Source organism: Patiria miniata, unplaced genomic scaffold (assembly GCF_015706575.1).
Source record: "Patiria miniata isolate m_02_andy unplaced genomic scaffold, ASM1570657v1 HiC_scaffold_3, whole genome shotgun sequence".
In the NCBI taxonomy this organism is placed as follows: domain Eukaryota; kingdom Metazoa; phylum Echinodermata; class Asteroidea; order Valvatida; family Asterinidae; genus Patiria; species Patiria miniata.
Window position 1 is genome coordinate 35,967,210 of NW_024037069.1, and position 23,319 is coordinate 35,990,528.

Below are 23,319 nucleotides of genomic sequence, written 5' to 3' on the forward strand. Positions count from 1 at the left end.
AAAATCACTCGGTGGGCAGGGGAGTGGGTGTGGCTCGTTTCATATTTTCGATGGGGAGCGGACAATCCTTCTCCCGACTATTTTTTTAGGAGGCAGGCCGTTCGCTTGTGACATCACCTTTTAACATTTTCTACTGCCATTTTTTATGGATTTTTTTTGGGGGGGGGGGAGACAAAAGATGCTTCTGTTTTTGCCCCCCCCCCCCCCTCGTAGAACCGCACTTGAATTTACTACAGGGAAATTTAATGCAAAGAAAATGCATTTTCTAACTCAAACTCTGCTTAACTCAAAATTTGAGCCCACTCGCCAGAGGTGTGACTGATAAAAAACAAAATCTACTTAAAGCGGTCACACTGATTGACAGCACGGTATGAGGGCACTAAATTTGCCGGTTTTAAACAATAACAATTTCATACTGCATGGTGGTACTCTCACTGGTACTCCGGCTTAAAATGAGTACGGATCCAGCTTAATACATTAAATGCCAATTTCCAATAATTCTATCCAACTGAATCGGTCGCCACAGGCTATTCATGCTTCTTTCAGGTATGCTGTGTCATTTCGAAGAAAACAATAAAACATTGTTTCCAAAAATGCCGGGTTTTTTTCTTTAAGTGAAGTAATTCGGCAAATCCGAGAATGGGTACCGTTGGTACGGTTTGTGACATCAAGTAGTTTCAATGGCTGAATGAAACGTGTCCTGGATGCTGATTAACATGAAATAGTAATTCAATACAGCTTTCTCTGAATATACAAAATTTAAACAACATTTATACCTAATACAAATTTCAGTTGTTAAGTTCCTGTAGTCTGTATTTTTGCTTATATGAAGTCGAACAAAAAGACACAAAGTGACCAGTGACGCAGTCGTGATTCTCATACCAGGAAGGGGGGGGGGGGGGCGAGTAGGGTCATGAGGGCGGGGTGCCCAAGTTTCATCTGTTCTGAGAGGTGGACATGTTTTTTTTCCAACGTAGACACATCCGGGGATGTAGAGGTGTGGGGGGGGGGGGGGGAGTGTGTGCTATACAACAATTTTCCATTGACACTGTTCACCGTCGCAATTCCTGCTGGTCATTGTCAGACAATAGTATATGGGGCCTACGCGTATTGGACGTGAAAATGAACAGCCAATAAGTTATAAGAAAGGGTTTCACCAATAACACATTTAACATGTGAGAAAAGGCACTTTAAAAGTTAAACTCGCTTACAATGAGATCATGATTTTATCCGACTGCAAAATTTACATATTATAGTTTACATACTGTGGGCGGTAAATGTTTATGAAAGCTTTAGGGGCGGCGTGCGATTACAGTTTCCTATCCAATTGAACACAATGCCTGTTTTGCATAAAGTGCCATTTTTGGCTAAAACTTAAGCATTAACAATAGACATTACCCCGTGACGTGATTTTACACGGTTTACGAGTAAGAAAATGAAGTATAGATAAGATAATAAAGACGGACGTACGCGTCCCCGGCGCGGTGCAAATTATGAATTTGGCATCGTATTCGAAAAACATTTGTTTATAAGTCATTAGTTAATTATTGCGAGCTAAGTACCAATATTACAACAACTCAATATCAACGTTTGACATGGCGATTCATCTTTTTATCCTTGGCAAACATCTCCGATCCACCTTACCTATAATTTGGAACTGAGGCCACAGATAAGAGAAACTAGACTCGGAAGACACAATAGGAACATGATTCGTTTCCGTCAGAGGGGAATTTTCTTCCAAAAATGAAGTAATTAAATCAAACTTGTTTGTAACGCTTATGTTTTCTCTGGTATTTTCTCCGTTAAATAAACTCAATTATACTGAAAAAAAAGTAGAGGATATATTTAATTGATATTTTTATCGCATTAAAATAATTGTGCGTGAATTATTTTCTAACAACACAGTGCGAGAGGGCGCCCTGTAACAGCAAACTTGTGCAAGTCTTTTTACTGTTTCTGTCAAATTTACACTTCGTTGTCATCCAAAATCATTACTTAATGAACTAACTAGCCTTAATTCTGTTATCTAAACGGTTTGAAAGGCATGCTACATCGAAGAGATTAATGTTTCCCGTATCAGTTCTCCAGGTGTCAGGATAAAAGCTTTCACTGTCGATAACGAATCAGACTAGACTGTTGCGAGTTTATCGTAGTGTCTGTGCGTTTCTCGTTACTGATGCTTAGGCCTATAAGTCACCAGGCATCCTTTTAGTCGGTGTTTATTCTATTTATTTATTTATTCATATATTTATTAATTTGTTTATTCATTATTTTCTTACATAGTAAATGTATGGCAGTCATTACTATGCATACAGCCGGCCATACAGGCGTGAGTGCTCTGTCAAACCCCGGCGCGCGACGAAATAACAGAACAGAAGCCTTCGGCAGTAAACAGTCCTTTCGTAAAGTGATTCTTGAACGGAAACAGGAGGATATTAAAATTAATATTTGGTAACATGTATATTGATTTTTATAGTTGTGACAAGTTCGTGACAATTTTAGATTTTACATGCTCTGTGGTGCACTCTCAGTCGAGTATCCATCTAACCATTTTCTTTTTTTGGGGGGGGGGCAAAGATTATCCTAAACAAAATATCATCGACTCGGAGTTTGGAGTCATTGAATCGGCTATCCTGAGCAATAACATCAAACTGTTATATGTTTGGGACGAAACACGTGAGGGCTGAAGGAAGGGGGGGGGGGGGGTGTCGCCCTGGTCGATAGGTTTGGGTGCATTTTCTTCTCGTCGCGCGTGCCCACCCCGTCTCGCTCGTCGATCCCCCTCCCGGTCGCGCGAGGGTTGTCTCTCATTTTCTTCTGTCCTGGCGCTTTTTAATTTTTAGTCTTATGTGCAACTAATCATAGCAGGCTACGGTCTAACGTGAACTTCCCTATTAATTTTGTCCATCCCTCCCTTTCCTCTCTAGTTGAAGTCTCTCTTTCTCTCTATTAGGCCAAAAAAAAAATAAGTCGGTCTCTGGTCAGCGCGCGCGTCGATTTTAAGCATGCGCGTCGATCTTTTTTTCCCAAAATGTTCCGCGGTAGCTCCAACAGCGCCCTCTATTTCCGCACCTCCTCAATTATTTTTACCAAAGAGCACCAAGGAATGGGAAATTGCACCAAGGCAAATGATCGAAAGCACCAAGGCAAATTATGGAGGACACCAATGTACATGAGGACACCAAAAAAGCAAAATAGTACCCACCTTGTCTGTACAATCGAAGCTTGAAGAAAGAAAAAAAAAGCAAAATAAAAAAAAAAGCCGCGTGGCCGCGTCAATTCCGGAACTTTGGTCTGACCAGAGACCGAATATTTTTTTTGGCCTTAGTTGCATTTTTTTTGTATGGAAGGGGGGGGGGGGGGGTTGACCCCCACGCCCCAGATCCGCCCCTGCTAAGCGCTTATCATAGGGCCTAATGGCCAAACTTTCTATACTTTGGCAAATAACGAACCATGAACGAACCAAGGCTCAGCCTGAAAGCGGGGAATGTTCAAATCATAATTAATTTATGTAGTCGATCGAGCTTCAATTCTAAATTTTCAACTGTAATTAAGTCAATAATTGTATCGTCTTTGTTGACAGAGTCGACTGGGGCACCATCGATTATCAGGGACGGGTACCTGTTCGTGCGCAAGATATACTTCAATTAATAAATGAGTTAACGGACCACATGATCAAGCTAGGCAAAATAAATGCCCAGTTGAATATCTCAAATCCAAATTTGTTGATGTTCGGTTGGTTTTGTTCGCAACATTTTCCGTCCCCTCGTTTTGTCAGTTTGTTTGCAGACAATAACAGTTTTGCACGAGTAGATACACTGATTTACGGGGAATCCTATAGTTACTGTTACGGACGCGATGACCTAATGAACTTTAAAAAACTAAGGCCATGTTCACCAGTATCACTTCATGCAGAGTAGTTTTATTCCATGTTATCTTCCACTATGCACGCACAAGAAGTAACTACAAGTAACCAATATACGGACATTAATGCTGGCCAAGTTGGCCAAACCCTGCGTTTGCTCAGAGTGTCCCAGGTTTTTGTTATAATTCTATAAAAGGATGACCTTATTTGTCTATTTAATATGCACTTTTTCATTTGATTTCACAAATAAAAAAAATGATAACAACTTCTACGTAATATTAAGTATTTGTCCTTAAATCTTTACATCACTAACCACCTGATTACGAGATTCACATTCACAGAACTATCTCAGAAATTCCGACATTTGTTTTCATATGAAGACCAAGCTTGATACCGAAGCAATGACAACTTATCAATCCAAATTCCTTATTGTTTGATACTTGTAAGCTGTTAACATTAAAGGCAGTACAATTATAAGAAATGAAGGCCAGGCATTGTTCACTTGAATTATGACATAAATAAGAGGTTAAGACACTTTAAGAATTTTAAGTCAATTATTATTTACATTTCGTATATAAAATAGCCGCACGGGTATATGCCTAACTTGCTAAAGAAATACTCCGTAAACGTTTAACATTATCATATTCACGTTGAGTAAATGAATATGTGAACATTGACCCAAATGTCTGTTAAAATGTTGTACATACAAGGTGAAAATGTACATGTACCCAATACATCAGCAACACACGTGTTCATGAACAGATTTCTCAAGAACAATTGTTTCTGTTTCATTATTAAATTTAATTGTAACACCTAGTCAGGATATAATGAATCACATATAGATAAGCAGAGGGATGAATTTGACATCTGAGAATAAATAGTTTTAATTGTTATAGTGAATTAACTTAAACAACGGAACATTTGGACATGCTTTATTTATCAAACAAAAATGCATTGTTTGTGAGAGTTTGCACATGCATGAGTGAAATGTTGACTTGGCTTATTGAAGGATTCCTGTTCAGCACGAATACACCTAATTCAATTGAAACAAAACATACTTGGTCTATATAAAAATGAACTTAATAATATTAAAATAGACTGCACATTTGCAGTCTTTCTGAAAGTACTTGTAGGTCTACTTTATAGGAAAGACAATGTTCAACTGATGATTTCAATCAAAATAACCCGTGTTTCCAAAACGTCCACAATGTATGGCTGCATTGCGCTAGTATTTATGGTTTCATGTAAAAGGCCTATTCATTTTTTTCAATGAATATTTGATATAAGAACATTGCATATTTGATATGAGAATATTCTGTGTGAAATTTCTTTTCATGAAAACATAAATCCTAGCACAATGCGGCCACAGATTTTGGAAGGATTGGATCAAGCTTTGCTAACATCTAATTTCTTCGTAAAAAATAGACAATCATAGTAAAGGGAAGGTTAACTTATACATGTATATACATGTACTTCAAAATACAAATCGAGGACGAGACAAAAAATCATCAAACCCAAAGGGAGCCCCATATTTTCAACAAAGCTCTGCATGTCGCACTTGTAAGGACATTGTACGTGTATACGCTACCTGTTAACAAAATATTCATCCAAATCATTCATGTACTAGGCCTATTCCCATTATACTTTTAGACATATACACGGTAAAAAAAACCCCAAAATTCCACGTATCACAATAAAGATTAATGTTGATGTTCAGCAAAACATACCATTACTGTGATCAATGGACAGCGAATTAAACCTGTTCTTATTTACAAAAAGGTCATACTGGACAGGTACAAAAATAGGGGGCATCATTATATATATACATATATATATCTTGCAGCATAGAAGGTAATTGTGTTTTCAAAGAAAGCAAGCATCGTTGAAGACATACTTTGGCCCTGACATACTGACCAATAAGAAAATGCTCTGTTTTCTGTAATGCGGGCTTGCATTAAACATATTTCTTGGCGACACAGTCTGCTATCAATGTTTGATCATTTTGATGCATAAGTAGATTAAAATGAGAATATTATATCAAGCAGTTTCAACGTAAATAACATAACGTAGCTAGGTCAAATTCTGTATTAGTTAATATGACTGATTTTGACAAGAATTTGGAATGTTGGCGTAAAGACTTCCAAAAGTGACCTTTAAAACCAAAAAACACAAACATAACAAAATCACAAAATCAACCAAATGGATGAGTTGTCAGTATATCAGCTCAGTTTAGAAATCAATCACTAACAGCTTCATCCTCACTTTCGTCAGATGAAGAATCTGAAGACAGTGGAGTCTCATCTGATGGTGAAAGTTCTGGAGAAATTGCTGAAAGTATGGTAGACCTGAAAAATGGGGTGCAAGATGATATGGGAATATAATTTGAAAAACACTTTTCCAGATTGAGGTGCAGCTGTTCTTGCTCTTGGATGGCATTCCCAACTAAAAACAGCAGGCCCTCAGCCCTATCAGCCTCAGCCGAGCGCAGATCTTTCACGAGTGCCACCAACTGGTTGTGTCGGTCTGACACTGATTGGAGAACTCGAGCCATTTCCTTCTCAACCAGTGCAGTCTCCTCCTTGGCCCGGTCACTCAAATTGATGAGATCGACAGCTCTTCGCCGTGTTGAGGAGGGAATGGGTGTGCTACCCTTTCAATCCAAGGAAAAAGAAATGGAAGAGGGGAATCAGTGATGCATTGATATGAATATTTTTGGGACACATGTCCATATATTATGCATGGCTCTGTGCATGTTTGAGAGCGACTAACATGACACATGTGTCAGCTCTCTGAACTTGGTAATATGCAGAATATGCATGACCAATTTCCATCTGAAAGAACACATTGAAGTGTAAAGAGTAGGGCCAGAGGAAAGTACTGGACAAAGTGGTTTCTGCAGATTAAAATTTTGTTAGTAGCAGGAGACAAGAATACCTCCCAAAAACTCAATCATTATACTTGCATAGTTTCCAAGTTTATTCAAAATGACAGAAATACTGTAACTGAAATTTGCTCATCACCAAGGCACACTGGCACAGGCAGTATTTATAGAGTTGGTTAGTATGCACACTTTTCAGTTAACTTTTCAGTTGGTTGAGACTTAAGTCCAACAGTTCACATGACAGCACTTTTCAGTTGACCTAACCAAAACGTCATAACCAATGACCTCATACACATGTATAACTCCTAGATGAAATCTGAACTCAAATGTCTCAGGTCATCTGAAGCCCTCCTTCACCCAACTATTATTGTCACCAAGTTTGGTTGAGCTTGAAGACAGACTTATTTTATGACAGCACTAAACAGTAAACAAAACCAAAATATAACACATACAGACACACCCATATTTGTAAACACCAGCAATCGCGGACCCCCATTGTCCCTTATCCTCATTCCTTTGTCTGTCCTGTAACTTTTAGCAACAGCTCTCATTGGTTTTGTACACGAATTTCAATCTTGCACTAACGGTCAATCGTGGACCCTTTATTTGTGTCCCTACTCTTTTGTCCCTAGTCCGTGATTGCCTGTGTTTACATACTCACGCACTAGGCATACAAACGCACAGAAGGAAGAAACGATCACAATATCACCCTTTTGGTTTAAAAAGCCAGGGGATAAAAATGAAAGAATCAAAATAACACAAAACAACACTTAACAAATTCAAAACCGAGGTAAATCAAACAGCAAACAATCAAACTAAACAAAGTACTAAAACCTCATTCTACCTGTTTTGTCACCGTCAAGTTTGTGTACAGCTGTGAAGTCAAGTCAATCACATCTTTGTGGGATGTTGACGACGGTGGTGTAGTGAAGTCACAGCTGTTGTAAGCAGATACCAGTTTCCTCAAAGCTTTGGAAGACTTCCGTATCTGCTTACTTAGTCTGGTGGCCACAGACTGTCCCTCTGTACAGCAATCAATGACATTTGGAAAAGTAATTCATGAAAGCCTTTCCAATCAAAGAATTAAGCTTGGGTCCCTGTTTGTGTCAAGCGATCGATCAAATAAGCTGTATGGTCGAAATCAATAACAACATTGATCTTTAAAGGGATATGATTACAGTCATGCTTTGACTCAACATGATTTAGTATGGTATTATCGGGTAACAATATGAAGCAGAATTGGAGTTTATCTACCAAGGCATGCAACTGGGAAACCACAAAAAAAGAGGAAATTCAAATTTTTCCCAGACTTTGTAAAGTGTTTTTGTATTTTCAATGGCACACATGGGAGGTCAAAAAAGAGGAAATCAGCTGATCAGCTGAAAAGGTGCATGCCTGTCTAACGAGTCACAGTGTCTAATGCACTTGCTCTAATCAATTATTTTAATTCTTAACTGTCTGTGAATGTTTGAATGAGGGCTTATAATTTTAGATATGTTTTGCGTTCATATGTAAACAATGTTATGAGTTCCATACCTGAATACTTTTTGGACATGTCCAAAAAAAAGGTGTACTCAACAGCATGTGACCACAGCTTTTGGATGAGTGCCACCTGCTGCTTTCCCTTCATCACTGCCAGGTGGGTTATGAAGGCAGGGTTGTCGTTGCACCAGCGCTGGATGCCATGCCTCTGCTCGAGGGTCTTCAGATCCTGATCTAACCTTGTTTGAAAACGACAATTGTTTTCTCAAAATTTATATAGTGTTATACTTTTCCCAAAAAGACAAATATTAGGATGTAATTTACCATCACAAGTGTGAGTAATATAAATGCCATTCTGAGTTGTGCAATAAACATTTCTAGAACAAACAAAAAAATAAGGTGACTGCATTTAAAGGGATTTTCCATGCCAATGTATTTTCACCAATACAGGTGGTTTGCATTTCCTCCACTTATTGTGTACTATGCCAACACACAAAATAAAAACAAAGAATTAAATTCCAGCAGGTATTTCTCAATAAATCTATATTTATCATAATAACATCTTGGGCCAAAAGGTACCTCAAACTTCAAATCAATTTGTATGATTTGATAACATGTATTGCCAGACAGCAAATACTCCATCTGTGTACTGCAGGTTAAACTACAAGTACATTTATACAAATTGTAGTCTAGTCAATCATGGAGGAGTCAGAACTCATGCACTATTAACATTTGACTATTAACATTCCAGTCCCTCAGGAATGCCCATGGCTAAAGCACTGTGCCCACAAGCCGGGACCATTCATTGCATGACCGCAAGCACCCTTTGTACTTGATGATCACTGCTGCCATTTTAGTTGGTAACCATCAACCTCCCTATATGCTGCATAATAAGTAAGGTTTGTCACTGCTCCTCTGAGAAAAACAATTGTAAGGCAAGATGGGCGGTGACGATCAGGTAACACTTTCAAGTACTAGAGTTCTGACTTTTTTTGTTCCTTCCTCCATGAATCATTCAAGTGTGATACTAAGACATGATAACGATGTATACTGGATGAACATTTTAATACAATAACCTAAGTAAGCATAAACTGAAAAACCCTCTCAACTAAATTAAGCAATGAACACTAAGACCTACTCTTGACATTGGCCAGCAAGCATTCCAGCCCTGGTGTCATCATCACACAGTGCCAGTTGTTCCCTATGTAACGAAATAAAAAAGGAACATGCTACAATTAACTAGAATGAATTTCGTTGACTTATTCCAAAAGTTAAGTTGCTCTTTTGTTATTATTTCCAACCTTGCCAAAGGCAGCAAAAAGTTGTAGGCGTGCATATGCATGAATGCATGTATGAACATGATCTGCCGACCACAACTTCAATTTTGATATAATAGGTGCAAATGAGAAGAATACGGAACTTGTAAATGTACAATAAAAGAAAAATGAACTGCTGTACGAAGGATACCAATAATTACATGTATAAAGGTCCACACAAATAGAGAAATAACAAGTAACATTCAAACACAAAGTCTTTGCTACTTGCAACTTGGGGATCTCATTTCTTTTCAAAATTCTACACCCGCCATACATGCAAGAACCACTTCATGTTACACGGCAGTAGTGTAGCTTGATAATTACTCTATTGATCACCACATGATGATTTATCTGCTGTTTAACTTCTTGACAAATTTTCTGAACATCCAAGCTACTTTCAAGTATGAGAGTGATGATTCGAATACTACAGACACTAAAGACATGTACTTTCTAATTTATAGTACTACTATTATAGCAGTCCCAAGCATGTACAAAGTACATCACTTGAAGATGTACATACAATACAACACTTACTTTCTCTGTTCATAATGCAGCAGTTTCTGCACATACTTTTCCTCCCATGGGACTTGACCTGCACAAGACAAAGAACAAATAGAGTCCAGACTACACAAAAACGTACTTTTAGTGAGGAAGCCAACATCCATGTTATTTTAAATTTAGTATACCTGATGGGTAACTTTGATGGCCCTTAAACTCTGTTAATGATGGCGATGTACATACATCTACATGTTTCTGTTTTGGGGGTTAAAAATAGAATATTAATCCACCAGAGAAATCTATGAATATGGTGATGACATAGATTGATACCTTTTGTGGATGACTTTGAGACATCGACTTGACACTTTTCTGCTTCCCTCCAATCCTTGATATCTTTAAGTGACACTGGAAAAGTAGAATACGATGTATGATCTTTATTTCAGGAAATTGAACAATTCTGCTAATTCAACCAAACAACTTCAGAAGGCATGTTATGGGGTAACTAAAGCAAGGCATTTGCATGTATCAATGCATTGCTAAAAATGATATTCTTCAGAACCCATTTCTTAAGTACCAGATTAAACACAAATCAAACTGGAGACTATGTGTATCACATAATTATATGTATTTATCTATATAATGTGAAAGGAAATTGACCAATCAACATTTTAGTTTTGTTTGTTGATAAGTGGTCATTTGCAATGTAATTCATGTCAATTATATATCTTCACACTCTTTTTAATTTTATTGTGTCAAGTGTAAGTTTCATAGACATAGATTACCTGCGCAGTCACTACATATTTCCTCAAGTGCTTTGCTAGAATCCTCTTTAACTCTAACTGCTCTGTCCATCAAAAGTACAAGGCTGCTGCCTAAATGTATATAAAAACAAAAAAAGAAACAAGTAATTGCTGATATTCTCAAGTTCAGTAAAAAGTTGTTGCAAACAATTCTCCTTGATTGTCAAATTTATCGGACGATGTCTAATCCCACGCTATTTTCCATAAGCACCTTTCTGATTTTTTCAAACATCTAATATGCATGACAGCGATAGCACATTTCCTTTTACTTGAACATTAAAGGGAATATACAACATTTGCAAACATCAAAAAACAAAAATACCAGATCATTATGGAATACCTTACTGGACTGACAGTCCTGACATTTTCAAGAAAAGTTGACATTTTCAAGAAAAGTTGTATTTTTGGATCAATTTCCAACACTGATCTGCCGACCGGCGCCTTTTTTTCAAATACTGCCCCCAATTTACCATATTTAGTTAGTTTGAATTTTGTTTGCAATCAATTTCACATCTTTGAATAGGTACAAGCCTTCTACACTGGTTCCCTGACCTTACAATTCCTTGGCATCTGTAAATTGCTTCATTTCAATTCAAGTTCAGGGAACCAGACTACAAGAACGTAATTTTTTTTAAGAACGTAACTTTTTTTTCTTGGTTTTCCTAGAATCTACGAACACAAAACTTCAAGCAAGTCAGTATAACAATATTTGCTGTAAAATATTAATCTCCCAAATCCATCAATTTCTGAAAATTATGTTGTATTTTCCCTTCATATAGGCAATGCATTCCCTGATTCCATAGAATTATGTAAAGCCTCTGTGTGCATTTTGAATGAACCGACAGGGTTAACACGAATCTCATCATCAATACAACACAAACCATTGTGAGAGATGTGAAAAATATCAGTAGTTGGCATGAATATTTTTTTTTGCAAACCATTGACCTATTCAAACAGCTGCCAGGCATCGAAATTGAAAATCATGTATGTGCAAAACAACTATATGTTAAAAAAAATTAGAAACCCTACTCCACGTATTGATTCAAGCTATATGATCAAAACTTTAAAGGTGAAGATATTGGTAATTTTGGATGATGCAGTTGATCCAAAACTGTTCTCATACCAATGTCAGCTCTTTTCCGACGGCTGTAATGCAGAAGAGCATCTGTAAGAAGGTCTTCTCTATGGGCTGGTGTCATCTCCTTGGTTATAGATGAGAAGCGCCTTAAGTAGGACCAGAGCCTCTCCATCACCTCCCCATCTGTCAGCCCGTAACCGCAGCGCCATCTGGTGCTGTATGCCACCTGTAGGGAGATTGATGGAATGATGAAAAATATCAAAACCATAACTTGTTATCTACATGATTGTAGAATAAAATACATCAAATTATTAGCTCTTCAAAGAACAAACTTGAACAACAAATTAACTACTGTTAATTAATCAACTACTGATCTTAAATCACGAACACATCTAACTATAATGGTGATAATAGTACATGTACTTGGAAAAAATATGACAACATTTCACAATCAATTTTAATTGCAACAAAAAGTTACCATGCACTAATCAAGGAGTATAACATATTTTTTCCCCGATTACTATGCTGTTGAGCATCACTGTTGCAAACAATGACTAAATCATCATTGGGATTCATACCTGGCAAGCCATTTTGTGCCCATAGGCATGGAACACAGGGAGTGCCATATCCAGCTCAAGCTTCTTGTCCTTTTTTTTCTACAAAAGCAAAGACAAACTCAAGCAAATAAACTTTGTGACAAATCAAGGGAGTTACATAAAAACTTTTAGTGTACACACACGTGGGATATGAAATGGTTTGTTACCTGTAACATGATGCACATTGTTCATTACCCAGGCATGAAACTGGGAATTTGGAAAAAATTAGGAATTTCCAAACCACATAAGACTTTATAAAGTATTTTTCAATTTAAAAAGGCACTCACGAGATGCAAAAAAACCCCAAGTAAATCAGTAGATACGAGAAAAACATGCATGCCTGATTACAATTTTTCACAAACCTAACGAGCAGACAACAGTAAAAATAAAACAAATCGGACAATTAGTTTAAAGTATAGTTAAAAACACACCTTGAAGTGGGCAGTGAGCGTACAGGCAATATCATAGATGACATGAAGCTTGACGGATGGTTGTGCTTTCTCCAGTATGCAGTCTATGGTGAAAGCTGCATATGCGAGTCTAGAAATCAGAATGATAAACAAAATGGGAATGGTAATGATTTTCAACTTGAAGGCCGAAGAACTGTCAGAGTAACAATGGCGATGAAAGTGAATACTACAACACAAAACATGCAAACAGTTTAATGCAAATATATAAAAAAATACTGCAAGTGGAACATGCGCGATCCCCCCCCCCCCCCCCCCCCCCAGCATGCTGGGAGCATTTATACAGACAGTTATTAAGCACACTTTTCGACAATGACCTCATTTGATTCGATTGGGCAGTTTCACAATGTCAAGTAGAAATTAAATTTGCAACTTTTCAAAGTGCATCGTTTTTCATAAACCATTGCCAATATTTTACAATTTACAGTCTTTAGTAGAAAGCAGGGTATCAAAATATAGCTTACAACATTCCTAAAGGTCTATACAAATGACAGTATCATATACAGATCAGATTTAAAATTGTAAACCCTCCAACGAGTGTGGACTATCTTTTTTGCGGTGTTTATAGCATATTCGGTAATATAACTAATGAAGAACACTTGCACTTCACGTAGTTGTAACTGTTATGACCATATAAAACATTGGGAATTTATGTACCACAGTGTAACATTTTGAAGTGTGAGATTAATTTTTGCTGTTATAGGAAAGACAAAATTGTCATCTTTGGCGTAGTACTTAACCTGAAATGCAATATCACAGTAGCCTATCTTGCCTCCTGTTTGGTTCTTTATCTCCGGAAACCACGGTCCTTTCCCTCTCGTTAGAAATTAAGAAATTTAAAGATGTCTGCATGCACACCGTTTTTTAGGGTCACGTTGTCATTGTACAAATGAAACTAAGAATTCAAACATGTGAAAATGTAGAGTAACTTAGCATTACTTCACTTGGCATGAAAACTTTGATTAGAGAAAACATATCAGTAGCATGTAAGATGTTACATGTTGCTATTTGAATCTACACATACCGTTCTCCATGACGCAGGTTGAGAAATGACAGGGGAAAACCATGCCGACACGACGCTCCAAAGACACCTGTTGTGTCCAGTTTTTTGGTTTTGTTTTTGGCACGAAGAACGTCGCCGGCTTGGAAGTTGCTGCAGTCCTGCAAGGAGATGCAGATGATGTGGTTTATTAAGGAAAAATGATTATTTTCCATGGGAAACAAATAGTTGTAATTGAAAAAGGTACATATCTTGCACACAATATAAAGAGATTGAAAAGATTCTGCACATGGTGTTACTGCAAACTCTCACTGGTTTACACTACTGCTATGCAAGGCTTCAAATCTTACTAACATTGAAGTAACTTACTTGTCATGCTTGTGGTAAGTACTTAATTTTGGAAAACAAGTCATGTTGACATACCCCGACTGTTAGTAATACGTGCATCTGGAACTGGAATTCTGTAAACTCACATTAGAAATATTGTGGTCATCGTACACGTTTACAAAGTGGTCTACGTCCTCCTGCGGGGCAAACAGGAGGGACTTGTGTTTTGCATCGGTGTAGCTCACGCCTGAGCTTCGCTTCCTAACAAGACCGAAGTTGGCGTCTAGACTAACAAACAAGTCACCATTTTCCTGCAGAAAAACAGTACATAACCAAACATTAGAAATTAAAGGAGAAAAAGGACTGAAGTTAACCAACTAAACATAATCAGCAACAAACCCAAACTATTTCTATTAAAAACAAAAAGTACTTTATATCAAAAGATGCAGTGGGTATACCTTTGGACAAGCTGGGCACTTAATGTCTTCATCCAGCACTGCATTTAGGTTGTGGCACCGGTAACGAAAATACCGGTACTCCTCAAAGCATTCACTGACCAAGTTGAGATACAATAAATTGACCTGCGAAAAGAATTAAACACCTTACATTTTTTTCATTAACCGTTTAGATTCACTGATGAAAATGGAACCCTCCCTCTTTGTCACTGACAATTTGGAAAGAATTACTCTACACATCCAAATACACATTTATCAGGTTTTAACAGTGACACTGGCCTCATACATGCATTGGTAGGCTGTGGTAGTATTGTTAACTGAGGGTACCACGCTTGATTGACATATGATAGATGTGGTGGGTCAGCACTGGTGAGTGACCGAGGCATCGCTACACATTTATGCTTACCTACATACATCAAAACACTTCATATTGGGCTTTGACTGTTATACACTTTAATCTATAGGGGGTAAAAGCTACGGGACAGGTAGTGGTTGGGTTTTTGGCAGTTTGTGAGAGTTATGACAAAGGCAGGTTGAAATTTGTGTACCCTAACACAACTCTATGGGAAAAGAGGGGGACAATCTAAAGAATGTCTCCACTATCAAAACAACTCATTGTGGCCAAAGCCCTACATGTATATGAAACTTTATGCAGTGTACTCCAGGTCCAATGTTTTCATTATCGGCCCAACATAGGGAGCACACATACCTCATGCAATGGAAGTCCGTTTCTACAGCCCAAGGATTGGCATGCACCTTTCAGTGACATATGCCCCTCTAGAAGGAGGAAATGCAGTAGGTTCATCAAATCCATGTGAAAAGCTACCCGTGGTTGGTCTGGTGAGGCTGGCCATAAGTTTAACCGGACTAAAGAAGCACATTCTTCCTCACATGAGCATGTAACTAGCCAGCAGTTGTGAAGTCGTCCTGAAACATGAGCAAAATACCAAACAAAATAAAAAAAAGTTCTTGAGGGCATTTGCTGAGATTCAGCTGTTAGGGTCATACAAATGGAGATCTCAAATGGAGTTCTCAAATGGAGTTCTCAAATATTGTAATCACATTCATTACGATAACACACATGGTTAATGCAAAATACACAAAGATGTAAGAATTGTGTATGTACATGTATAAAGGGGATACATGTATGCGAACTGCTTCTTTTATTATACCTGAATTTGGTCGATGAATGTTTTCAGAAACAGTATTCTTGTTTGGGACACACAATTTACACATGTAAGTGCAGTGTTGAAAGAAAAAGTTCCCTGCCAAATGTGTCAGAAGGTGAACTCTCAATGCTCTTGCAACGCAAGTGCATGAAGAAAATATTTGCCAATGATTTGTTTTAATTTTCAGTCATATGTGAGACTCTCAATAAAAAACACACAAACATGTTAAAAAAGAAAAGCCACAAATGGAGACAAAAACCACTTGAGTTGTACCTTTTTCATCAAACACCTGGATTGTCTTGCGGGAACGACTGTCACAGTCATGGTCCACTCTCCGCAGGTAAGGTTTGAGAGGAAAAGGTTGCAAAATTCCATCCTGGTAAGAGAGGGCATTGTATGTACATCACATTGATGACTAAAATATCACTCAATGATATGAAATTTACAAAAGTTTGTATAGAGGTTTTAACATACCGGTACCAACACATATTCTGTCACGTTTGTTTATGGTGTAAATCAAGGATTTTGTTTTGTTCCTCTCCCTTTCCTTTGTTTGTACGAACTTTTCTGCAACAGCTCTCATTGGTTTTGTACACATTTTCCACATTTCTATCGTTCCCCTTCCCTTTTCCTTTATTTATACACCAATTTTTTTGCAACTGCTCTCGTTGGGTTTGTACACGTTTTCTAATCGACGTTGTCCTCCATTTGGTTCCTGTTGTCCTCGATTCATTGATGATGTTGAACTTGTGTCCTTGATTTACACCATAAACACACACACCCACACAACATCAGGACTGCTTTAAGAGTTGAAGTAAAATGAAATATACTGACATGAAGCATTATATACTTTACGGAGGCAAAGATGAGCGGAAATAAAATGCATCATGCATCACCGAGGTAGGCTAGTTTACTACATGTATGTACATGTACATCAGGTTCAATTTATAACAGTCAATATTTGTTTCATAACAACTGTCCCATAGATTCTGCTTGATTTTAATTTACATTTGCACTATCACAGAGATAAGAATTACCAAAATCAACTGCGGCTTGTGGAGATGATTGCTATCTTCATGGTAGCTCATTGTGCAGTCAATGCAGCGGACGACTTGTGGGCCACAGTCAAGACACAGTACTCTGTCTCCCTCATCTGTCCCACAGGAGCAACATGGAAGATGAGGAGCACTGCTCTCAAAGAAGGCATTCTCTAATAAGAGCCTCTTGCCTACCCATGCATTGCACTGCTTTATTTTCTTCGCAGCATATTTCCTCGTGTTTACAGCCTCTTCCTCCACATTCACAGAAAAGGTGGAAGAGGTACAGGGAGCAACACTTATTTCATGTTGGATTTCCTGAGGCTTCTGAATCAAGGTGGTGTAGAGAAAAAGAAAAAAACAAGTCAGGTGTGTTTACAAACACAAATGCCCCGCAACCGTGACTGTTTCCATGACATAACACCACTCTAACATCAAATTACATGTACCTTGGTCAAATGGAACGTTCATTGACAGCATTAGTGTCTTCTGTAGGTTTTATATGAATTAATCCCTAATCCCTATGATCTCAGAATAAATACAAGATTTCTATTGTTTTAGCCACTGTGACCTTGACCCTTGACCTTTCGACCCCCAATGCGATAGGCTCCTTAGGATTGCCAAGGACAATCCACAAACCAAATTTGAAGTTCATATGTAAAGTATATCTCAAGTTATCGCGCTGACAAAATTTCTTTTGTTTTTGCCACTGTGACCTTGACCCTTGACCTTTTGGCCCCAAATGCAAAAGGCTTCTTAGGATTGCCAAGGACAATCCACAAACCAAATTTGAAGTTCATATGTAAAGTATATCTCAAGTTATCGCGCTGACAAAATTTCTATTGTTTCAGCCACTGTGACCTTGACCCTTGACCTTTCGGCCCCAAATGCAATAGGCTTCTTAGGATTACCAAGAACAATACACAAACCAAATTTGAAGTTCATATGTAAAGTATTTCTCAAGTTATCGCGCTGACAAAATTTCTTTTGTTTTAGTCACTGTGACCTTGACCCTTGACCTTTTGGCCCGTAATGTAAAAGGCTTCTTAGAATTGCCAAGGACAATCCACAAACCAAATTTGAAGTTCATATGTTAAGTATTTCTCAAGTTATCGCGCTGACAAAATTTCTATTGTTTCAGCCACTGTGACCTTGACCCTTGACCTTTCGGCCCCAAATGCAAAAGGCTTCTTAGGATTACCAAGGACAATCCACAAACCAAATTTGAAGTTCATATGTTAAGTATTTCTCAAGTTATCGCGCTGACAAGATTTGTCCGGACACACACACCCACACACCCCCACACACCCACCCACCCACCCACACACCCACCCACCCACCCACCCACCCACGGAAGGACAAGGCGGAAACAGTATGCCCCTTCGGCTTCGCCGCGGGGCATAAAAATTGTACAGCTCAATGCTATTATTTAATCATTTTCAGCTACCTGTACAAAAAAAAACAAGGAACAATGTGAACATGGTTCAGTACTCAGTATGTAGAAGTACATTACGACTAAATACACAACCTCAATTATTCATGTTTATACAACACCTGAATAAATCCCCGTCATCTGATTGGTGAATTGTAGATCACGTGACATATTATTATGCGGTATAATGTACGGTGCGACCATGCGTTATACCCATGTGTTATACCGTTTCACTTTGCGCATGCGCAGTAAGGACGAATGCCTTCGACTGGCGGCGCTATACACATAGCTACTTTGCGTAAACAAACAAAATGGCAGGCGATTGTAGTACAGGGTTTATGCTCCTTACCGATGAAGAAATAACAGATCTTGTAACTAACTCAGATGCTCCCAGTACAAAAAGACAGATTCAGTATGCTGTCCGACGATTGGAAGGTGTTGTATAAAACAAATAACGAATGTTTTACGTTCGTGCGATGGAAAGAATAATTTCATTCGGTGACAGATTGAATGTTCTATTCCACGAGGCGAACATTCAATCTGTCACCTCATGAAATTATTCTTACCATCGCACTCACAAACATTCGTTATTTGTATAATACAGTACATGTATAACGCTACCTTAACAAACATGATGGGGTCCATAAAAAATGTTCCCTAAATAGTCGTTTGTTGTATTGATTGTGCATTATAATAGAAATAACTACTTCGAAACTCGAAGTGGACGTTTCACTCTTTTGCCAAGGTACATTGTACATGGGTATGAATCCTGACGGGAACATTGTGTTTCCACGCTTGGGCAAGACACTTTACTGTGATTACCTCCCTCCACCCAGGAGTATAAATGGGTACATGTACCTGTGAAGGTAGAGACCAAATTGCACTGATCTCAAGCTGCTGCAGAAAAATAGTCTCATTCATGATGAACAGGGGTAATAATTATGATGCGCATTTCAGCATATCACGTGAAATTTGTGCAATACAAATGCAACATGTACATAACATTATACTACATTATTATTCTTAGTTTTCATAACTATTTTAAAAAGTACCTGTTGGGTATCTGAGGGCCCTGATGAAAAAAGGTCCTTCAGGGGTACATCCTTCCGCTTAAATCTTCCTCCCTTTGATGACCGAGAGAGAACAGTGACTTTGTGCTTAAAAACGTTTGGCCGATATTTAGGCATCTGGCAAACAAAATGAGAACATTTCAAACCATATTACCAAAAGTGACATTTACATGTACCTTGGCCCTTATTGAACCAGAGTTTATGTTTACAGGGATAACAGGGCCTACAACATTTGTAAACATCACAAAACAAAACTACCAAAATCTAACAAAATATAATTACTGGACATGCTATTTTTTGCTAAAATGCTATTTTTTTAATCAATTTCCAACACTAGTCAGCCGACCAGCATTGCACTGCTTTATTTTCTTCGCAGTATATTTCCTTGTGTTTACAGCCTCTTCCTCCACATTCACAGAAAAGGTGGAAGAGTTTTTTTTCTCAAATACTCCTCCCAATTTATCATATTTACATGTAGTTAATCCGCTCTTTCTTTGCAATCGATCACACACCTGTGAACGGGTACAAGATACCGTAGCTAGACCAATTCCCTGATGTCCTTACAATTCTCTGACGTATATAAATTGCTCCGTTTTATCTTAAGTGGGGTCAGGGAACCAGACTACAAAAAACATGATCGTTTTTCTTGGTTTTCCGGCATCTGCGAAACCAAAATGTTAATCAAGCTGGAACTGCACAACCATCTTTTCAGTGCTCAAAACATGGATCCAGAACTATCCATATTTCAGATAAAATAAATTTCCATCACAACTTTTACATGTAAGTTATTTTAGTCATTTACATTTAGTTGCAAATGTCGGCAAAAGCTTTGCTAGTAACATGTTTACCACCACTATGCCGCACTTCATCAAAACTTTCCACCAATAGCCTAGCAGTTGCACACAACTAAAAGGCATTGCTGAACGATTTTTTTACAGACAACACACGTACATGTACATGTACATGTACGTTCAAGCAGACATATGACATAAGATATGCTGGCATGTGTTGAAGCCTCGTACATGTACTTAGTCTGATGAACATTGTTGAATACATGTGTATGCATGTTGAGCTCACTACCTTTACATGTATGTCACATGATATCATAGGAGAGCACCGAGACGCTCACTGTGATAGCAGTTCGTGGCTGATGCTGTGATAGCGGTTTGTGTGTGGTAGCGATTGGTCAGGAGATGGTGCCCTCTATCCGTGATGATTCATGGTTTTGAGTTGATTACACATTGGTTGAATAAAAACACAAGGAGCGTCTCGACCCAAGAATACCAAATACCGTATGGACAGATAATGGCAAACGCCTTGACTAAGGCTACTTTTACCCTGGACTGACTACATGTACACGCAGGCAACTTTCATATGATCGTACAAAAAAACAAAAACAAAAAAAAACACATTACCTAGTCCCTACCTACATGTACATTGTGTACCTAACCTAATTTCAAATGCCATGTTATAGGAAGCAGAACTCTTGTTTTGTATTTTTTGACAAATATCATCCGAAGGCCAAAAAAAAAAGTCTCCGGTTTCTGGTATGGAGCTTGTCCAAAATGTGGTGCGGCAACGCGGCTTTTTTTTTACCGGACTTTTTTGCTTCAAATGTCAGCTGATGACTGCAAATGGTGCCCGACTAAACTTAGTGAAAATATATGGGAGTCCAGAGAGGCCACATAAAGCTTATTCTCGATCATAACCCCATCTAAAAACACGTTAAAATTGTGCAGCAGCAGGATTCCAGTCAAACCAGTGAGTTTGGCGGTTTCAGACATCATCTTTCATTGGAAAAAACTTTTTCATTTTGCCGACGCGCATGGCTACGGCGACACGCGCATACCAGAAACCGGAGACTTTTTTTTTTGGCCTAATCAAGCTAATCACCGATTTAAAAGTCAGATTTAGAATAGGAAACACCAGCTCCAATTGATACTATGATTGTGACATAGAGTTGGGGTAGTTATTTTCAGAGCCATGTCAAAACATGTCATAAGCCGTGAAAAAAAAATGGCCCTACCTGCCACCTAAACTGTTGTTTTCCCTAGCCCTCGTCTACCCCTGGTAGTTTCTACATCTACATCTAAGTAAATACTGGACAGGACCAACATAATGGCAATAGGTATCTTTGTCCAGACATTACCCTACTAAGACTTAGAGGGGTATTTTCGACTGGGGAAAAATGTGACCACTTGCTATTCACAAACCTTGGGTCTGACCATGGAGGAAGGAACACATTTTTGGGTTAATTAGGCCCCCTATATGCTGTGATAAATAAGTGCATGGTCATGTTAACGGTGATTGTGAAGTGTAGGGCCTGGTTCCTATAAGGGAACAAAATCCACTTTAAAATTATTGGACCTACCAAACTAGTCAGCTAGTTGGCGATATTCTCAATAAACAATACTAAATTCTACCCCAAGAATCTGTTCAAAATTGCCAAATGGGTGTCATTAGGATTGAGAAAAGTCTGCTTTTGATTGTAAAGGTGATTTTTGAGCAATAAAAAATATTTTTGACTCTAATTTGAACAAAACAAAACAGGGGCCTACACTTCACGATCGCGATAAAGTAGGCCTCATATTAACAGTTTAAATCTCACTCCCTCAGTTCCTCAGTTACACACACACTAGGCAGTGATGACGATGTTTTTCCTTATCTGGTCGATTTCTTCACAGGCTTTACCAATAAGTGGGGGTGGGGAGGTAGCCCCATAAAAATGGCCTATTTACTGGACTGCCTCTGTAAACAAAGTCCACACATCCACATGCACAAAAACATGTCGCACTTTGCCAAATTTTGATTTTCACATTTAGGCTTAGTTTGTAGGTTTTTTTTGCTTTAGAAGCATTCTCACCCTCTTTATAGGTTAATCAGAAAGTGCTGCATTTTTTAGATGTCTAATTTTTGTGAACTTTCATGTTGAAATTGTGATACGCAAACGTTTGCAAATGTATCTGGAAATTTCACGAAAAGTAGACATCTGAAAAAAGGCAGCACTTTTTGATTAGCCTACATGTATATTAAAGAGGGTGAGTATGCTTCTAAACGTGCTAAAGCAAAAAAAACCTACAAACTAAGCCTAAATAAATGTGAAAATCAAAATTTGGCAAAGTGCGACACGTTTTTGTACATGTGGATGTGTGGCCTATGTTTACGGAGGCAGTCCAGTAAATAGGCCACATGTGGTTTATTTTTCTCAATCATGTGTTGTCAATCGGTGACTGAAATGGACCAAACGAAACAAAACAAACATAGGTTGACATCAGAAGTCATGAGACACGATCAAACACCCACCACTCACCTTCACTGTACTTGTAGCTCACTAGTGATGTACTAGGACGTTGAAAAAAGTCGATGTATTTCGTACGATTTGCTCGGATTAGCTCGTAGTACAGTAGCCATCTTGAAAAGCGCCACCGATCGACAGTTTTCCTCGCATACAATGTATGCATTAACTCGAGCCCTGCACGCAATATGCACGCGCCTCGTTTATTATCGTGTCCCTTTGTATTACATGATACGGTAATATATAACGGTCATGTTTATAACCTGGCGTATTACGTCCACAAGCCTCACTTATTAACAACGGTGGCTAGTTGAATCGGGTGCCTATACACACATCCTATACTAAACATTTGTAATCATTTCTATAAAAAGCATTACATAGCTCGAAAAATTCCAGACAGTGCCAAATTTTAGGTAATATTTTTGAAAACATGCATAATTCAGTCATCGTCTGATATTTTGTTCTTAGTAAAAGTGCATCATTAATGAGCTAGATGTATGATTAACATGCTATAAGTGACTTCAAATTATCGTTGCTCTGTAGAATTACTG

The 23,319-nt window shown here is 38.2% G+C and overlaps 1 protein-coding gene across 1 annotated transcript; it reads right to left on the reverse strand.

Moving 5' to 3' along the window:
* Positions 1–3,900: 3,900 nt before the first annotated feature.
* Positions 3,901–23,074, reverse strand: LOC119738130. Its single transcript, XM_038212872.1, has 18 exons — positions 22,784–23,074; positions 19,456–19,590; positions 16,972–17,298; positions 16,208–16,310; positions 15,475–15,692; positions 14,769–14,891; positions 14,457–14,621; positions 14,008–14,144; positions 12,948–13,056; positions 12,499–12,576; positions 11,966–12,146; positions 10,825–10,914; positions 10,373–10,447; positions 10,079–10,136; positions 9,367–9,429; positions 8,283–8,467; positions 7,591–7,769; positions 3,901–6,515 (listed from the first exon to the last, which is right to left on the reverse strand). Exons 2-18 carry the CDS (start codon positions 19,588–19,590, stop codon positions 6,102–6,104), a joined length of 2,640 nt encoding a protein of 879 aa, XP_038068800.1. The 5' UTR covers positions 22,784–23,074; the 3' UTR covers positions 3,901–6,101.
* Between the last annotated feature and the right edge of the window lie 245 nt (positions 23,075–23,319).